General features: G+C 49.7%; 1 protein-coding gene across 1 annotated transcript; it reads right to left on the bottom strand.

Moving 5' to 3' along the window:
• Positions 1 to 3,699: 3,699 nt before the first annotated feature.
• LOC144134472 (uncharacterized) lies at positions 3,700 to 19,424 on the bottom strand. The gene is made up of 11 exons (XM_077667381.1): positions 19,014 to 19,424; positions 17,836 to 18,067; positions 16,581 to 16,720; positions 14,563 to 14,771; positions 12,850 to 12,925; positions 12,124 to 12,281; positions 10,762 to 11,077; positions 10,027 to 10,242; positions 8,247 to 8,369; positions 7,061 to 7,270; positions 3,700 to 3,891 (listed from the first exon to the last, which is right to left on the bottom strand). The coding sequence occupies exons 1-11, from the start codon at positions 19,422 to 19,424 to the stop codon at positions 3,700 to 3,702; spliced, it is 2,283 nt and encodes a 760-aa protein (XP_077523507.1).
• Positions 19,425 to 19,660: the final 236 nt, after the last annotated feature.

Here is a 19,660-nt window from a genome sequence, read left to right as displayed (position 1 = left end):
CCCCGGAGGTCGGTGTAGGTTGGCATAGTGTACATTTTCAAGGTCTTACGCATGGCACTGCATGTAGAAATACCTTTTAGTTGCCATCAAGTTTTCTTGAAGGCGTTTAAATTGTTGCAAAGATCGCAGTCGGATTCGTGTTCGCGCCATTCTCACACCGATAAGGCACGACTGTTGAAACTGTGCAAAAAGTACTTATTCGATGAAGTGTTTTGGCTGTGCGAATGACTGGACTCGGAACACAGCGGCGCTACAATGATTGCCATCATATGCTTATTAACTGCATAATACACCACCAGAATCTATACGATAACGGTGTGTCGCCGAAATTCGTGAGGCCTAACCAGCCAAGGGTAGACCTATGCCGGATTTCAGCCAGCGCAATCCCTACATGACGTGTTCCGAGGAGCAGTCGTGCCCTGTACCCGGCCATTCCGAGTCTTTACACGGTCGGTGTTGTGACAGACGCGCCATAGCCAGACCGCGCCAACCTGGGCTTTGCCACAGCCAACGGCAGCCCTTGGATCCGCTGCCTCCCATCCTCCGTAGAGCTGGTTTTCACTGCTTCCACATCGGCTGGTTAGTTGCCAAAGGGGTTATGGGTAAATGTGTAGGTGTAACGTTCTCGGATATGTGCGTCCAGGAGGATTTAAGGGAAGAGCCTGGTCTTGAAACGATCAAAAAATGCAAAAATTTCGATTTTGCAAAAGTGACATTTTCGGGATTAATACACTCTAAAGTTTCTGCTCAAAAAGTTTCAAGGTCCGAATTCGATCTCCAGCTACTAAAATTTCTATATATTTCGAGCCTACGAATTAAGCTTGGAAATGGCAATTTCGGAGCGAAATGCAGCAGGATTTCGAGCCCGTCGCTTCTCACGACAGCGTCCTCGATGGCCGCCAGCTTGGTTTTTGTTTGAATGCTGGACCCCTTCCCCACTGCCTGTTATTGCCCACTACTGTGGAATATCTTTGGAACATCCGCATTCCGCTGTTTTTTTTAGGCCTCTACAACGAGCTCCGAATAGCTGGCGCGCGCACTTCAAATGCAATTTTCTCAGCTTCGTGTTTTTTGCCAACATGACTAACCTTTCGAAGTTTTTATTGTATCTATGGTGCAACTTCAATTAATCTCCCATCATTGAATTTATAAAGAACTAAACTGTGAATCAACGTTGAGTTTGTTTGGCTGAGTTAAAATTTCAAATTTTGTGAGCCATAATGTCACCTAACTATACTTCACAATTAGGAAGCTTGGATAAAATTAATCATTTTTAAATCACGACGTACTTAATAAAATTAGCATAGCTCCAGATGGCAGGTCCTTGGCTATAGCCATATATAATATAGAGTGTCTTAACGACCCGAAAGATTTTCGGCTAATTAGGCTTCAGTTATCTTCAGATAATATTGGAACTAACGTAGATATGCTGAAATTAATTATATTTCTGACAACAGGAAGAGAAAACACATACACACACCTAATTCCATTACGATTTTTTTTATTATAGAAATGTTCAGGGAACGAAAGGTGACCCGGGTGCGCTGGCAGGACGGGTCTCGTAGAAGTGCACAAGGGACACAATCCTACAGTGATAACTGTGTATCATACGCGTTGCTGAGTTTTGGGCGATATGAGATGAGAACGAGGAAGGCAGCGAAACTGTGCTGGAAGAATGATCCAGCCGTGGGGAGTTTCAAATGAGAACGTCGGTCAATGTGAAACAAAGATTCCGTCTACGACATTGTGGCCAAAGTGGGCATGGGAGAGGTGATTATGATGATCAATTAACTTCGCCGTATGAGCAGGCGGTGCGCTGAACTACTGCACTCCCCTCTGCGGAGAGTGCTGTTTACTTACAGCGGCAGCAGTTCTTTTGTGCCGAGATGACGTCGTTCACAATAAATGACGTCATCAACACGCGACCAGCAGCACAACTTAGGCGGTGGCCTAACCGGTCAACTGGACTGTATCGCTCTTCAGCCTTTTAACAGCAGATTACGGAGTCCTCCCCTTACAAAAATTGATTTAGACAGTCTATATACTGTCCATAGACTTCTCTCTATAGTGTCTGTAGACTCTTCACAGAAAAACCCTAGAGAAGTTTATAGGCAATACAAATGCTATAGACAGTCTATAAAAATTAATAGATTTATGGCCATACACTTTTAGTAGAAAAGTCTATAGACTATGAATAGACAAAAGAAATCTCTATAGGGAGGCAATTGAGTCTATAAGAAGTCTATAGACTGTCTACAAACCATTTTTGTATGGGTCCTAAAGAAAAGCATATAAACGATGTACCATGCCGAAACGTGCGGGCTAACGGAATTTCTTGAAAACTAGATAAAATATAGCACAGCGAGATACAGAAACGAAATTGGGAAGTGCATTGTAAGCTGGTAGAGTATGAGCAGCGCGATATGAAAAGTTGATATCTGCGCTGAAATCAAAAAGATAAAAATGGAAGCGTACGTGGCACGTAGCGTGAAGTCAGTATAACCTACGATCCTTTAGTGTCAGAGTTCGGATGCCACGAAACAGTGGGTATAAAGCGGTGTGCTGAAAATTGCGTTCAATACCTCCTACAATTATACTAGAGGATGTCTAACCGAACGACACTAAAAGTGTCAAAATCAAGAGCACGAAGGTTAACCCAATATGTTCAACATACAAATGTCATTAACTCACTTATTAACGTTCAATACGAGTTTACGGACACATTCTCAACGGGCATGCATTCTATGCGATTCCCGATTTGTCAACAATGATCGGTGGATGGAAGCAAGACATTCAATTCGTAGACTTCCGCAAAGATTTTGACAGGGGATCGCTGAATAAATTATTCCTTAATTCGGGTTGTCTTATGAATACGGATATGTAAGTGTGTTTTGATACACAGTCTATGTGAGGAAAACTTGATCCCTCCTTACTTCGGTATGCCGCAAAGAATATTTCTTTGCTCGAGTAACTGGCAGTGACAACAGCGGTGCATTACTTTTATTCTTCTGCAAGAAAAATTTGACGGTTCGGAATATACACACTTGAATATTTCGCACGTTTTCTTGATCTAGCGCTTTGACTGGAGAGAAACAGTAAAAAATCGCAGCGGCGATTTTGGAAATGAACTATTTATAACAAGGGAAATCAGTTTTTGAGCACCACAGAAAAGTACCTCTGATTTTGGTTTCGGAACAATTCCCCAGCAGAGAATAGTTCAGCACCCTTGCACTAAGTTGTAGCATTAAAGTGAGAAATATTGCACTCATGACTCTCTCACGACATTTTGACGCAACAATCTTTGGCGCACTGTATACATCAAAAGAATAACCTGCTTGCCCTGGGAGCGATATGTACACCAGCCCGAGTAGCGGCACTAACAAGCGCTGTTCCAAAGGGGGGGGGGGGGGGACGAAAAACTTCAGTAAAGTTAGCATTTAGCACTGCAGTGTTAGCTTCTGTTGCATGCCCACGAGTGAGATGGCGCTCTTTGTACGCCGTAATATTATTTTGGTGAAATAATGGCCGAAAAATAAAGAGCCACGCATAATTATAATAATAATAATAAATGAGCTAGGGGAGAGGCTCGATCTTATAGTTCGCTACGATAACGCGCTCGCAGTTCGCGCATATGACGCTCGTATCTTCGCCCTGGTGGCGGAATCGGCGCCAGCATTGGGGGCGCTCGTGTCGCGTCCTCTACGGTGTCAGGCCAGTCTCTGCGATGGCTGCCAGCAGGGGCGACTCTTTCGCCTGTTTCTCAAGGCTGCAGTGGCCGTCGAAGTCACCCAGGAACAGATCGAACACGACGACCGGGGTGTCGCCCATGCGGCTGGCGTAGGAACGGCGCATGCGCAAAGCCAGCTCGGCAGGACCGGCGAACAGGGCGAGCTGCATGGCGGATAATGATGCTTGTTGACAGCGGAGGACACGTACTCACACACATGACACATTGGTCCCTGTCGCAAGTTTCTAGCCCACCATCGCAGTGGTCGGAGATCAAGGGCTGTTAAGCTATACCTCTGTAATCGGCCCTAGCAAGCGCTGCCTCAACGCCTCTTTATATTTCTCTATGCTGAGCACGCCTGCCGCTGCCGGGGTTGAATTAATAGCGCCGGATGAAAAAATCCAGCCCAGTGAGTAACATGGCGGGTGCGCAGGTTGGAATGGTCAGTAGAGAGTATTTACCGACGTCACAATGGGCACCATTTTTTGTCTGCGCAGCACTGGAAAAAGCGGTGCTCGGGTCTAATGGGTTTTATCGCCTGCGTCTCCAGCCTGCATTGCTGAAGCTACGCGGAAGACAACAAAATGCACCCGTGACGTCATGTGAATATCGGTTTCGTCTGCATGCCAGCGTTAAGGTGTATTCACTGGACGAACCATTGGCCCGCGGGCCACTGCGGACCAGGCGTCGTGTGACGTCATACATGGGAGGCGCTCTGTGAGGTTCCCGCCTACCCGCGATGTCGGTGAGCAGAGCATAGCGAAAGACCGTGGTTTGCCTAGTCCGGTTATTGCAACCTGCGAATGCGAAGGTTGGAGGTGCGGCGACAAGCGGATTAAGCATCGGAAGAGGCGTGGACCTCACGGAGCGAAAGTGGAGGGTTACGTGACGTTTCGCCCGGGCGCCATTGGTCCGCCGTGTGAATCCACCTATAGCGTTGTGCCTTTTATGCGCAGTACCGGCATGCATTTAGAAGCAGCAGTGTTGGAAGTGACATTTCATGAAGCTGTATCCTATGAAAAAAATTCGTTGGCGGCACTTATCTCTCAACTGTGGGAAGGCTAAAGCCGTTTGACTCTCATTGCACTAATTTGAATTTGCCGCGCTTGAATTCATTTCACGGCAGAGGAGAATATCAGCTGGCGCGAGCGTGGCGCCACTTGACCTAAGTGGCGATGTAACGGACGTGCGGTCACCGCGACTTAGGTCACGTGACCTATGTGGCGATGTAACGGACGGACGGTCACCGCGAGTATGAGCCATTAAAGGCTATCGCCTTAAAATTGGTCGCTGCACCAATGGTCTTCTGGCCTTGAATTTAGTTTCCGCTTTGCTTATTTGTTGCCAGCGGAAGGCATTGTGAAAATAATTGATGGGCTTAAAACGTCGAAAGCACCAGGCCCTGACGGAATTCCTGCAAAATTTCTTAAGAGCACTAAGGAAAGTTCTAGCCTATTCCTTCAAGTTATTTTCGAGCAGTCATTGACTACGGGTTTGCTTTCGAAAGACTGGAAAATAAGCAAAGTTGTGCCGGTGTTTAAAGCAGGTAACAGATCAGATCCCTCAAATTATCGCCCAATATCTCTTACATGCATTGCCTGTAAGCTTCTAGAGCACGTCATATATTCACATGTTGCATCACACCTCGATCAGAACAATTTCTTTTTTACTAAGCAGCATGGTTTCCGTTCCGGTTTTTCGTGTGAAACTCAGCTATTTGAATTTACCACTGACCTCCACTTAAATATGGACTCTTCATTCCAAACTGACATTATCTTTTTAGATTTTTCTAAAGCCTTCGATCGCGTGCCCCATCTTCGCCTCATGTCTAAACTCTCCGGACTGTCCATTGATCCTCTCGTTTTATCATGGATACATTGCTTTTTAACAGGTCGCTCCCAATACACAGTAATCGACAATCATCCTTCAGGCACTACTAACGTTATCTCTGGCGTTCCCCAAGGTTCCGTTCTTGGCCCACTTCTTTTTCTAATCTTCATTAATGACCTTCCTTCCGGTGTTTCATCCACTATTCGGCTTTTTGCGGATGATTGCATCCTTTATCGTCGCATTGTCACTAACAGGGATCAACTATCGCTTCAGAACGACTTACACATAATAGAACGGTGGTGTTCCGACTGGCTTATGCAGCTGAATGTCTCAAAGTGCCAATTCATGCAAGTATCGCGAAAACGTTCCAACATCAGATCTGCATATTCACTCCTGTCAAACACGGTAACCCAAGTACAATCATATCGGTACCTTGGAATCACCATCTCCAGCAAATTAACCTGGTCGGAACACATCTTATATCTAGCATCTAGAGCATCAAAATCACTTGGCCTCATCCGAAGATCCCTGTACCTAGCCCCTCCTTCTGTTCGAAAATTAGCATACGAAACATTCACCCGTACCATACTTGATTATGCAGCGGCTATATGGAATCCTCACCAAGCATACTTACTTAACACCTCAGAAGCCGTTCAAAACAGAGCAGCCCGTTTTATATCCTCAAATTACAATAGACACAGCAGTATCACCAGTATTAAATCTTCACTTAACATCCCGCCACTAGAGCTCCGACGGAAAATCGCACGACTCTGCCTCTTTCATAAGTTATATTACAATTTTCCTGATCTTCGTGACACATTATTACTAGCTCCCATCAGAACATCGCGCCGCCTGTTTAACCTCCTCAGCATTCAACGTATACATGGATCGACCTTGGCATTTAATAAATCTTTTCTTCCAACTGCAATAGAAAATTGGAACCTGCTACCCGACTACATTGTTAACGAGCGCGACGCTACTAAATTTCGACAGGCATTACTTAATCACTGTACTGAATAAAAGACACTTCTCAAACTTCACCCGGTTAACTTATTATTTTTCTTGTTGTTGTTGTAGTTGTTACCGCCTAATTCAGCCTTGTGCCCTTCATTATTGACCAACGTTGTATTGTGATGTATCGTTTTTCATTTTATTGTATTGCATTATGTTTTGTTGTATTAACGTATTATTCTTAGTTGCATTTGCTTTGTCCCCCCCCCCCTTATGTAATGCCTCAACAGAGGCCTTTAAGGGTATAATAAATGATGATGATGATGATACATTTGGTTGACGATGCATAGAGCACGCTTTTTAAAATCTAGGTGAGGATTTAAATCAAGTCTTTTACCGTTATGCACTGTGTCCGCGGTGGGCATAGTCCCTACATTAATCCGCCTTGCGGTGTGATTAGTGTTCATTGAAGGGCAGCCTTAATTTGTGCACTTGTGTGTCCACGTAAGATACCTTAGGGAATGGCATGCGGAGGTCGCGGAGCCACGATACCTCCGTTCCGGCGGCGGTGTTGGCCCCGAGGGCGTAGACGCACTCGCCGTCGTCCTCGTCGAAGGCCTTCGTGGGCAGCCGGCAGACGTGGTCGTAGCTCGTCTTGTTGGCCTGCACCGTGGGGCCGTTGAAGAGGCTCGAGGGCAGCGCAGCGTCCAGCAGCCGAGGAGAGTTCAGCGGAAGCGTCGCCTTGAACACGTCGGCGCCCAGCTGCACATCGAGCATATACTTTGGTTTGAACCAGTCGGTCTGTGCCGGTCCTGGCTGAGTTGTGCAGCTTGTGCACCGGGACCAAGGATCGCGGACGACATTGGCTATCGCCGACTATACCGGCAATCTTTATGTTTAAGAAGCCATCGTCACATGCAACACGTAATCAATCTTGCTCTAAACTTCCGTGGTTCGACAGGCACACGGGTTAAGTAGGTAAATACGAGAACAAAAAAAAAACAATCTGAGTAACGTCAGAGTCATCCCACCAGAGCGGCTATTGCTCAGTCGTGTTAGAGCTCGTGCATGTTGAAGCTCCTTAAACATATCCGAGCAAAGTCAGAGTGACGACATCGAACAGAACCTCGGTGCGGCCACCACTCAAGTGATGCGTGAAAACTGGACGCTACTCTCTTTACCTCCATCCCAACTCCCTTTTTTAGAAAAATAAATAAAAATGTTTCTTTATATGGGTCTCATATGGCATGCTTAGCAACGTGAAAAGACCCCGACAGCGGCTGACTGGTAGGCTGGTGGCTTGGGCATCTTGGGTAAGCGGACCGGCGATCGATTCATACAGATCATGCCTCAGTGCCACAGGAAGCTTCCCGAATTAACGCTCTGGCAACAGTCGGATGCAACTCAAGTACGAAACAGCAGATGCTCCTGAAAGGAGACCCTCCAGCCAATGGCGTCGACCAGTTCTCATGGCATCGCAGTTAATCCGATGAAGCCGTCGCTATTCCCTTTTTTCACCGACCGCACCCTGCGATTTCACCCTGTTAGGTCTAAGGGGATTGGTCAAAGGAGAGGAGGGGGGGACAAGCGGTCGATGCCATTAGCTGGAGAGGTTCTTTTGAGGGGCATTTGCCTACTATAGAAAGACTTATTCCGTGGGTGTGGTTGCCAACACCAATGCATGCACTCCACCCTTCACGTTGGGTGGCGTGTAGTATACCTACACGTGGCTGCGTACCGCTATTGAATAGGCGACCTTGGCTGCCTCGACTGGGTTGGAGGTCTCCCTGAGGACGTGCTTCCGGATGGCGTGGTACGAGGCGGCCGCGAACTCTCGTCTTCCGGTGCAGTCCAGGATTCCCTGTACACGGATGAGGGCGAAGAAGTTCTGTCCAAAGTGTTTAGGGGAATATCCTCCATTTGGGGAGTAGATTTCAATAAAGGAAGTAATTTATCAGCAACACAATCAACGTAGCGCAGCCATTAGGCTGCAAAAGAAGGCTACGCAGCTTTCTCAGAAACTTTGCAAAAGAGAATTCCTCCCGGTCCGCAACACACGAATCGGGAATCGCCGCCACCTGTCCGGGCATGTCGCTCTGCAACTAACCAAGAAAACTAGCAGACAGCACAACTGAAACCGTTTGTGCAGTCAAGAGTACGGAACTGAGGTCCTCGTTGCAACATACATACGAAGGAAGCGAAGAGCCATTGAAACCAAGCAAGGAATAAGAACCGCTATAGACTTGGATAGCTGGTTAGATTAATAGACACCTGTTTATATAGCCTTGCTTTGTAGCCATACGGCTGCGCTTAAGCTCAGATGGCGCACGGAGCCGCGTCCCAAGGAACACCGTCGCTCCATCTGTTTATATAGGTCGCCGTTATATTGTTTCCTGCTCGCACAGGTGCGACCAAAATATTGCGGAGCATGCTTCGGTGCCAGCACCGCTGATGAAGATGAAGCGGGGAGCGCGACCTGGCTCGCGCAGAAAAGAAAAGAACGCTTTCGTCAACCAGCTTGGCCAGGAACGTCGACAGCCCACTCAGCCGGCTCTCCAGCCGCGGCTACCGGGACCTCCAATAAATGTGCATATCCATCGATCACCTTCCACACTTCGGTGTTTCAAATTTTTCTCGCGTGTTCTGCGGAGGAGACATGAGTGTGACTTCTTTTCATACGCGAACGCGCCAGTGAAGTGTGCTAAGCTGTGTAAGAAGTACCTTTTATTTTTTGTTAGATAAGGTGTGGTGATAGTTCGAAGCACCGAACCGTGCTCCGTAATACTATGGCCGGGACTGTACACACTCCAGAGAGAAAGAACCTTCATTCATTCGCCGATAGAGAAAGGTTCCTCCTCGAAAAAACTGCTCCGTGAAGTGAAGAGGAATTTCAACAAATGTCGTTTCATTATCCCGCCTCTGTTCAAAACTATCTGTCAAGCTGCCAGAATCGAACCCGGGACCTAGTGCTGAAAACGCTAACAACCCAGGCACTGAGCCTAGGCCGCGGGTAGAGCAGCCCTGGGTTGCTTGGTAAGCTGTGGCCATGTTGAAAATTAGCGCGAGAACACGATCTAGAAAGGACAACTTCTTGTTGCATAAATTTTGAACCTTGTCAACGTTGACAAGCACTTCCTTCGCTATGAGCAAGAAGGTGCTCCAATTCTGCTACATCAAACGAGGATAAACCACACGTGCACGTTTTGCGCACTGCGCTGAACTCAGTGACAGCTGCCGTGTTCGCACATGTGGTGCTTGTTTTGCTCTGCGTAGTCACTCCTGTGTAGCAGCCTTACACCTCTTCCACACGGCTGTTGCTTCTACAGTGCTGCCGCGCATAACAGGGGTCCAGCCGCTTTCCCTCCATCACCAAATTTTGCAATGCATCTCCACCTTCTGGGCACCAGGTTCTTTTCTTTTATATTACGAGTCGCTTCTCTACGAATACGTAGTTGCCGCTGCAGGGCTCGGTCCTGTCGCCTTCTGTCCCGCGGTTAATAATTGCACATGGCGCCCACCTTCCGACGCAGCAAGTGCGTGGTGACGACGAGGTGGTCCAGGTAGCGCATGACGTTGACGAGCCAGAACTTGCGCACCAACTCGAGCACGGGCGGCACCGTGAGCAGCACGGCGATCTTGTTCCGGTACAGCTCCTCGACCAGCGCCCGGAAGAAGGTGGGCGTGAACGCCTGGTCGCACGAGTCGCCCGGACGGTCCCAGTGGATATTCACGCCCTGGGGGAGCGACACGACGAAGAGGGGTGTGCATGAAACGTCCGGGTTACGGAGGCCCGGACAAGGTCCGAGGTATTGAGTGGGCGAAATTCTTTTACAATACCACTAGCACCCGCCTCGGCTTCGGGAGCTTGTGGTTTCGACTCTCACTGCAGCCGAGTACCCACCGGCCGAAGCGGTGGCCCTGGGGTAGAGCATCCGCCTTGCATTCTGGAGGTGCTGGGTTCGATCCCCATTTCACAGTGCCGCCGGGTACACACCGGTTTTCTAATCGGTACAAGATATCTCCTGGTCTGGTGCTCGGCTTTTCTAAGGTGAAATGCTTGAGAAAAGGGACTTAGACCAAACAGTTGTGTTGAGCCAGTAATTATTCCGACGTCAAACAACCCCCAGACCGCCCCGTGCGGGAGAGCCCACTTGTGACCCTTTCGCGCTGCATGCAATGGCATTTCGAAGGGAGCACCACCCTGCCAGCCTTTCATCCTCCTTCCCCCGCGAGAGGAGCGGGAGCGCACTCACGTCGTACAGGTCTCCGCGGCTGGCCACCAGGTGCTTGACGACGCCGTCGCGCACCTCGTGTCGCTGCAGCATGCGCACGAACGAGGGCGAATCCCTGCGCGAGCCGCCGATGGTCACGTGCATGCGTATCTTCTGGCCGCGATGCCTGCGCCCCAAGTTGAGGGCCGCCATCTGGGTGAGGGCGTCGGTGTCCAGGGCGTGGCGCTTCCCCTCCAGGCTCCCCGTGCTGGTCACGTACAGGGCGTAGTAGATGAACTCGGAGCAGTACGCGGTGGGCAGCCGCTGCAGCACGTACGTGCGCTTCACCGAGAAGTACCTGCGCGTGGAGAGGGGCGGCCGCCGATGGATGAGTCTTCATCGCCATGAGCAAGGCGAATAACTTTTATAAAAACGTTGTCCACGCCTGGAGCATGTGACACTACGGGAAAAAGGAGATCTTATGATGGGGAAGCAAATGTGGAAAACTATAGGCTTTCCATATGGTATGCATGTGATAGGAAGTGTGTGTGAATTTCGACTTTCGCACGAGTTGTACCCTATGATACGAGTATACACCGTCTGTTCCAGATAGTCCCCTTGTGAGACATACGGAAACATACGCAGTTATATGGGATACATCGAATGGAACTTTCAGTGTTGAAGGACGCGGAGATTTCCCAGCTAAGACTCTTGACTTCTTGGAGTTCAAAAGCAGAAATAATCGGGTGGTCACATGCCGACCTATAAGACCACGATTTCAGGAGCCGAGGTACTAACAGCTTTCATTCTAAAGATTGGATCGTTTGCATGCGGCCAATCGGCAGAGAGTTAGTTCGCTACACCGCCGACTCCATCGAAACATAGAGGACACAACACACAATGAAGCTGACGTTAAGCACGTTAGTGCATAGTCCTTTAAATAGTTAGTCTGGGTCCAGCCAAGCCGCGCAATCATGAAAAATTTGTTGAAGCATTTCGAACAGTATGCGCCAACACTTCATCACACGGTGGATGCGACATCAGTTTCATAGCGTGACAATGCCCGGGTTACAAGTTTTAAAATGCATCGTCGAATAAAACCACCGCGGCTTTCGTTCACTCCAGGGGTGATGAGGCGGTCGGTAAAATCTGGCGATCGGAATAGTGGTAAACCTGAACAAAGCTGCACCACACTGAGGGGTGATGGGAATCATGGGTGCTGAACACCAACACGTAGCGTCGAGAGGGTCTTTCGATAAGGTGCCTCGACTGGCCGGAGCAGTCATACAGGTATTGAAGCTTTCGGAATCGTCTTTGGCCGTCTGTAGAGTTCTAGTGGTTCAGCGTTCTAGCTTTCGGCGCTTTTGCGGTCGTGCAGCGCCATCGCGCGAGCATGTCCCGCACCTGCTGTCGAGAACGCAGAGCAGCTTCCGGTACTGGATGGCGCTGCTGTTGGTGTAAGTGCGCTCGCTACTGTCCACTTCACCCGCCGTGTCGCCCGGACCGTAGACGGGCTCCGCGCAGGTCGGGTCACGGTCCGAGGCGTCGTCGTACAGTTGCTCCTGCACAGTGGCCGCCCCGCCAGACATAACGCGCATAAAGTTCCTGTTTGAGCGCGCGCAAGCAGCTCCGGCGCCATCTGGCACCCTCATGGCTACCTGCGCAAGCGCACTGGCTCCCCACGGAAGCGAATCCCGGAAGCGGCCACGGACCGCGCTAAGCTAAATCTATCTGTTCAAGTGGCAGCATATCGAGATCCGTTTCCGCGAGTTACTGCTATTTGAACAAGTGCAGGTGTTGCCATGCGGAAGCAGATACACGCAAATGGCTCCTCGGGGAAACGAACAGGTGTAGCCTCTCGTGCTATGGTAAACGTAGATATGTTTAGCATAGAGCGTGCCGCTACCGCTTAACGCCTAGCACGCCGCCACCGCGCGCGTGCTGATTGGTCCCAAAGCGGCAGGCGGGCGCGCTGTGCCTTGATCCAGCAACTGCTGATGAGAACGTGGCACCATCTGGCGTCCTCAAGATAATCTGCGCGTGCACAGTGGCGGCTAGCTCTGCGCGGTAAGCGGTAACGTTAGCGTTAACGCTATGCTAAAAATCTAGTGTCCGTTATAATTCGCTTACCGTTGGCGGCAGTGCTCTCGTCGTCGGCATCGTGACACTGGTGGTGGAAGTCGGCTGAGTGGCTGTGCTCTCGGACCTGCGATTGCAAAGACATCCGTGAAGTCGAAGGAATGACTAAGCTAGTTTGGTGAACTCGAGTTGTTTTCTTTGGGGCTGAACGCGTCGTTAATGCTGAAAAAAAAAATGGTGCGGGTTTAAAGTAGTTATACCAACTAAACGTACGAAAGCAGGTGTTCTTCAATTGGAGGGAACACTTATGCTCCGCTTTGAGGGTACGACGCGATATATTTAGGGGGTTAATGTTCATATATGCCGAATTGGTCATTCTACACTTAGCATTCATAGATGGCGGCGAGTAGTCATACCACTGCTAGCGCAATGGGGCAGCGCACGCACCTCCGAACTTACCTGAGGGACTCTGGTAACCTCGGGTAGTAACTTTGGTTGCTAGGCACCGGCACAAGATAGTACGGTGAACGTACGTACGTATGTACGGTGACAAGATTCTTGGTTGTTGTGGTGACCGTACAAGCGTGTCCGCTCTAAAAATTAGCGACTAGCTTGTCGTCGAGAGTACATGCAAGAATAAAATTGGAGGGGACACTGAAGCTTCGCCCTAGAGGTATACGACGCGATAGCGTTAATGGGTTAATGCCCGTAGTTCGGAATAGGCCATCATCTACTTAAAATTCATTTATCCCTGGGAGTCCTCATACCACTCCTGGCGCAGTGTTGCAGCGGTTAAGCGAAGAGACATTGCCCTGCGATGGCAGGTGCTGCCACCGGTGCTGCTTGTGCGACCGAGGTGGCTCTTACTGAACCACCTCTCGCCATCAGCCATTAATTTAAGTGCCACCTGCAATGGTGGGCCGTTTGCTCACAAGGTCACGTTACCTAGGTGGCCCACTTGGATTGATTCTGCGGGGATTTCGCTCACAACGATCCATGACGTCGGATTTTGTGCAGACCGGGAAGCTTGGCACTATTGAGTTAAGGTTGCCAAGCCAAAGGGTCTGCTTTTAGCTTTAAAATCAGGCACCTACGGCGCCTATGAGACTACCAAGGCCCTCAGGAGTAAGGATGAGCCTTCTCCTGACCGTCCAGCAATTTTGAGCTTCGGGGGTGCCAAAATTTTGCTCCACTACGTTGCCAAAAATCAGACCATGTGGCCTTGTAACTATTAGCAAACCCTGTACACACTAACGACACCTTTGTTCTTTGTTTTGTCTTTTGAGCCGGAGCGCAAGCCACTGGCCGTGTTGGACGAAGCAGCAGTTACACTCCCAAGGCAGGCGTGAAATGCCTTTACCAACAGGATAGAAATGCTGTGAGGAGAGGAAGTTAAAGTGCCCGAGACATACAAATGGTGTGGTCAACCCTAATGACGCATTCGACATAAACAATAAATGGTTTGGTTTAAGAGGCTTAACGTCCCAAAGCGACCCAGGCTATGAGGAACGCCGTAGTGGAGTCTTCCACGTGCAATGACCTCGCACAATAAATGGTCGCACGACAGAATACAGAGAAGTATGTGGAGCAGGATTAATCTTTTTTCCCTGGAAAGAAGAATGAGCAGTAGCAGGACCTTATATCTTTAAGATAAAACTGAAATATGCCTTAGGCAGTAGATGACACTAGCTCCTCGCGGGAGGCATCAACACTGTGATGGCAATTCAGTTCCAAGGCAGAATAATTTCATCAGAAAGCACGTACCTGGTGGCGGCTGCGGTGGACACCGGGGTGGCGGTGGTGGGCTTCGCGCGCTGAGGGGTGGTCCTGTACAGTGTCTGTCCGAGGCGGTAGGTGATGAACAGCAGGCTGCATGGAACCAGCAGCAGAACGACCAGCACCACGCACTTGGCCGACAGCCTCAGGCAGCTGTAGCCGGCGCTCCTTAGCCGCCCCGTACGAAAGTCGCTGCTCTGCGGGTGCAAAGAGGATTCGTGCACTTACGAGATAAAATGGTGAAACTATGGGTACGCTTGAGGAGTCACCTTAAGTGGAATGTGATTGCGTTAGTATTCACATATGTCCCAGCTTCGGATTCAGCTTCTGTGTATTTGTGCCAGTTTATTTGAATTGTAGGTTTATCAACAGTCATTTTAGGCCTGCTAGCTGCAGTATAAGGCATCCGTTATGCTGAGTCGGTGCCGAGATCTGCATATATGGTATTATTTTATTTTTAATTTTACTCTTTAAGTTGCTCTCTAGAAACTATGTTCACAATCCGGGGAGGGGGGGGGGGCAGGTTTCTCCCTAGCCGGTCGCCACGTTGCCATCTGCCATGGTGGGTAGTTGTGATGATGTTGCAAGGTCACGTGAATTGAATAGACTAATGGGGCAGGTAAGGATGGCCTCACAAGATGACGTCCCTTCTCTCGACCAATCAAGTTTCGTGACACTGGATATCGGCGGGGTTTTGGTGTGACGACAGCTCAAATGCTGTCTGATTAAAGTGCGATTGTGTCGTCTTCTCTAGGATCTGCATTGTTTAGGTCATGCCACCAGGAGATGGAAGACAGCTTCTACGGGCAAGAAGAGCCTTCGTGCGGCTGGCTACATGGCTCAGTCCATTTCCGGAGCTTGTAATCAATTATGTAGAAACGTAAACGCTACCGAAAAAGTTTCTACGCTGCCGCGGTGGCTCAGTGGTTATGGGTTCTCGGCTACTGACACGAAATACGCGGTTTCGATACCGACTGCGGTGCTCGCATTTCAATGGAGGCGAAATGCTGGAGGCCCGTGTCCTGCCCTGCGCGGTGTTAGCTCACAACTCCAGGTGAATTATCGGGAGTCCTCCACTACGGCATCCGTCATAGCCCGAGCCGGTTTGGGACGCTATACCTCATTAAACCAAAACCAAACCAAAAAGTTCCTTTCTGATAAAGTGAAGAAGTTGTGTCGGGTGGTTCAAAGAGAGGAGGACTAAGGCGGAGTTTGCATACTATGTGCGTCTCCTATTAGGTATTCCCCTTAGAACGTGACGCGAAACCATTGTAGTTTATGAACTAAATTTTTCGTGTGGACAGACTGTCCGTTGTATGGACACACGCCAGAAAGAGAACAAGATTATACCTCACAGCGGCTCTAGTACCCACTTACATTAGCATTTGTGATTATTGCAGCTACCGGGAACAGCACGCGCGTGACGAAGCAGTAATGCACTACATAAACATCATACCTGCAGAAGCGGCGGCGAAGTCCGTAAGCCAATTGCACTGTTTTGTAAACTTTTCGTGTGCACATACGCCGATTCCTACTGAATAGAGCGTTGTGTCCTCAGTCAGCGCTTGACCTGTGTGCTCTTTCATGTTTCTGTCTTATTCACGCTACTTTTTTCAAACATGCCTTTGGCAGCGTGAAACTACATGCACACTCTGTTGAGGAGGTGGCGTGGAGCTTTTGAACTAAAAAAAAGTTTGCTCATCGGTTTTATGTAATCCGGGCGCGTTGTATGAAATGAAACGAAGACGATGATTAGGTGTCGAAGTACACTCTTGAACAAGGTAGGCTCGGATGCCAGTTGGCCATACCTAATATTTGAATGCGGAACTTAACGTTGTAATGGCACGTCACAACCGGCCTTTTCAACGTGCTGCTTTACCTACACATTACTGGCCCAAAAACTGGTCTCTAATCGCGCTTCATGCATAGACTTCGAATGATGATCGAGCGAAAGGCGTCCGTTCTTTGTCTTATTCCCTTTCATCCTATGGTTGAACCATGCTTACAACGTCGCTCTCAAAGCTGTGGCCCTGGTCGTAGTCCAGGTAGTCCTCGACAGCCTGCATGGAACCCCTGACGGCCGATGGAGGAGGCGGTGGGGCCGGACGCTCGGCGGCTGGAGGCATGGCTGGAGGTGGTCCTGCGGCTGAATCCATGTCGCATCCAGTTCGGACTTATTACAGTCATCGACACCACTGCCACTGCTACTGCCATTAAACCAGTTGAGGCCAAGAGGCGGTGAGGGCAAGGCACGTGTTTATTTGTCCTTTTATAAACCTCTGTAACCTACGTTATTACCATCAGCCGTATTACGTCCGGTGCAGGACGAGGCACTTTTCCTCTGACCTCCAGATATATACCTGGCTTGCGCCAACCGCGGTCGCCAATTAAGTCCCTGCAAGTTCCTTGACTTCATCTGCCCGCCTGAGTCTAGGAAGACGAAGACTCTGGCTATATTTCCCTGCCTTGGCAATCCATTCTTTCGCTCTATGGCACACCATCGGTTATCTGCTGCCGTCCAGCATTTGTCTTGCCCAAATCCACTGTTCCTACTATGGACCTCCGCCAAGATACTGACAAGTTTATCCTCGCTAGTCCGCCTTTTTCTTTTCCTGTCCCTCAACACGCAAGTTACACAGAAGTTCATGTGTAAACCAGACCATTAAGAAACAAGAAATTCCCATGTATGAGTATTGCAGATTTTGGCAGAGGAAACACTATGGACACTCATAAGTCACCGTAGGAATGGAATTCAACAGCCTTAGATTTCACGCTTCTCGCAGCTTCTTTTGCACCTTTGCTTTAGTTTCTTTGCAACTGTCGGTCCCTCAGCCGTCATATTCAGACTGATGGCTGCGGTAGCATGCATCCGCTATGCTGTGACCGTGCCCATTTTTTGAAAATATCACGTTTATTTTATGATTTCTATTCTGATCTTTTTTTACCGTGATGTTATCTAGGTTTGCTATCTAGAAAGAAGGCAGCACACAACCCGGTGGGTAGGTAGTGACAATGGCACAAGGACACACGACATATTTCGACCAGTCATTAAATTAATTGCCAATTGAAATGATGAACAGGTTGCTCACAATACGGTGTCCAGGTTGCCACCTGCCATGGTAGGCTCTCTTTGATGACGTCGCAAGGCCAAGAGACCTCTCGCGACCACTCAGCGAATTTTGTGAGATCGGATGGTGGATTTTGTTTGACAAGAACGCTGATGCTATCGAAGTAATAAAGAATCCGACGTTTACTCCGTACCTGGAGCGAGTGTGGTGGCACCTCCGGCCATAGCGGCGTAGCCCTGCACCTCTTCGGCCATGTTAGCTGCCCTCTTCGTGTGTTGGCTGGCGGGGCCCTTGGCAGCACGCCGGTTGACTGCCACCGTCGTGGGTTGGCCGCCGCCGCGGCCGGCTCCGCCCGCCTTCGGTGGCGCTGCTGTCGCCTCGCTGGAAGGGCGTGCAGACTCCGCCGGCGTCAGGGAGAACGGGCTCTGGTAGATAACGACAATCTGTCGGTCGCTCGGTCGGACGATTTAGTGAGCGAGTCAACCAGCCGACAATCGACAGAAAGATTGATTCATCTAATATCTATTAAATTAATCGATCGATAACAGACTCACGGACTACGTACTTGTAGAAATTAATAAATTTTTAAGCCCTAGCTGAATAATTGCTGGTTAAATCAATCAATTTTGCGAATAATTCATATCTTGAATCGCATTCTATGTGGCGCCTACGGATTAAGCCACATTTCGGAGCGCGATTTTATGAAGTTTAGCTTTAACTCTGACCAGTCTGAGTGGTCCAGCTTGAGGGAAATAGGCGGCTTTTGTACGCAAAAGCCCCCTTCAGCGCAGCACCTTGAAGGACTCATCACTTTTCTTCACCCTGCCGCGCTATCCCCCCCATGCCCATCTTTCTTTGGTCTCTCCTTCACCGTTGACTGGAGGCTGATCGCTGCACACAGTGGGATACCGTTCCTCAATTATTTGGCTGGTTTTGATGTAGCTGTTATCACTGAGCATCATTTTCAGCGGCATGCAGATATGCGAATCGCTGAGAAGTTTCCAAATACATGCAGGCGTAACTGTGGGCATTATCTAGTTCTTTTTCAGTGACAGTGACACTAAACGTGGACCACGAAAACACGAATATAGAGAACGCATTGAGAACTCCAGATACTTGAGCGTTTTAAGCGCGGCACCCCACAGGAAGCAAAAGATGAACAAGGGACGGGAGGCAAGCATCAGTCCCCCTACCAGTGCTTCGATAAAAAGGACCTTTGTCGAGACTAGTGAGGTCTTTCCTAGCAGAAGGACATCTCCTTCAATTTGCCTCAGCATTGGCCACATGACTGGGGCTTACCTTCTGACCCTTGCTTATTGTGTGCCATAAAGATTTTCGGATACCGTGTTGTCTGTATACCGTGCAACTCACCGCAAAGGAACTCCACCAGCTGGAGGCCGTTGCTTGCGAGATGCTATCGCGCATTGTCCGGTCCTGCTTTGTCGGTGAAGCAGTATTGCCTTGCTTTGGCACAGGCGACGCGGCTTCGTCCGCCGGCGCTTTCGACGCCGTTTGCTTGGCATCTCTTAGATACACTGATGGACGCCACCAAACACCAGCGGAAGCAGAAGCAGTCGCGGTGCGTCCTTCCTGCTCTGGCTCCCTTTCTGCCTCCGAGGACGCGGACTTTTCGTGATCTCCCGCACGCCCAGTTCTGGTGGCAACGCGGCCGCCAAGGTCTCGCTCCTGGGCTTTGCTTCCGAGGACAATTGGGACCAAGCGGTCCTCGTCTGGGACCCTTGACGGGGATACCCCAGACGCCGGCCTTTGGGAAGCCGGCATGGCGCGGCCCCGACCTCCGGGTATGTCTTTGGTCCGCGTATCAGAGTCGCCGGGCCTGGCGGTGCCCGCTGGCCTGTTGCTGTCTCGGTGGCCTCGGCGCTTCGTGGCATCGTGCGGGAGGTGGTCTAAATCGTCTTCGGAGGAGTTTCGGGGTGACGCACCGCGTGCCTCGTTGCCAGCGTCAGCGCCCGGCTCGGCTGCACGCGGAAAGAGCGAAAGCGGCCCGAGTGCTCCCT

The sequence above is a fragment of the Amblyomma americanum genome, chromosome 5, assembly GCF_052857255.1.
Source record: "Amblyomma americanum isolate KBUSLIRL-KWMA chromosome 5, ASM5285725v1, whole genome shotgun sequence".
NCBI lineage: Eukaryota > Metazoa > Arthropoda > Arachnida > Ixodida > Ixodidae > Amblyomma > Amblyomma americanum.
The sequence above is the reverse complement of the archived record's forward strand: the minus strand, read 5'-3'. Positions and strand labels throughout refer to the sequence as shown.

Coding starts and splice junctions, on each gene's coding strand:
- LOC144134472 (XM_077667381.1), bottom strand. CDS start 19,424: ATGCCGGCTTCCCAAAGGCCGGCGTCTGGGGTATCCCCGTCAAGGGTC. Junction 16,721..17,835: donor TGCCACCACACTCGCTCCAG/GTACGGAGTAAA, acceptor ACATGGATTCAG/CCGCAGGACCACCTCCAGCC. Junction 3,892..7,060: donor ACACCGCCGCCGGAACGGAG/GTATCGTGGCTC, acceptor TCCGCCATGCAG/CTCGCCCTGTTCGCCGGTCC.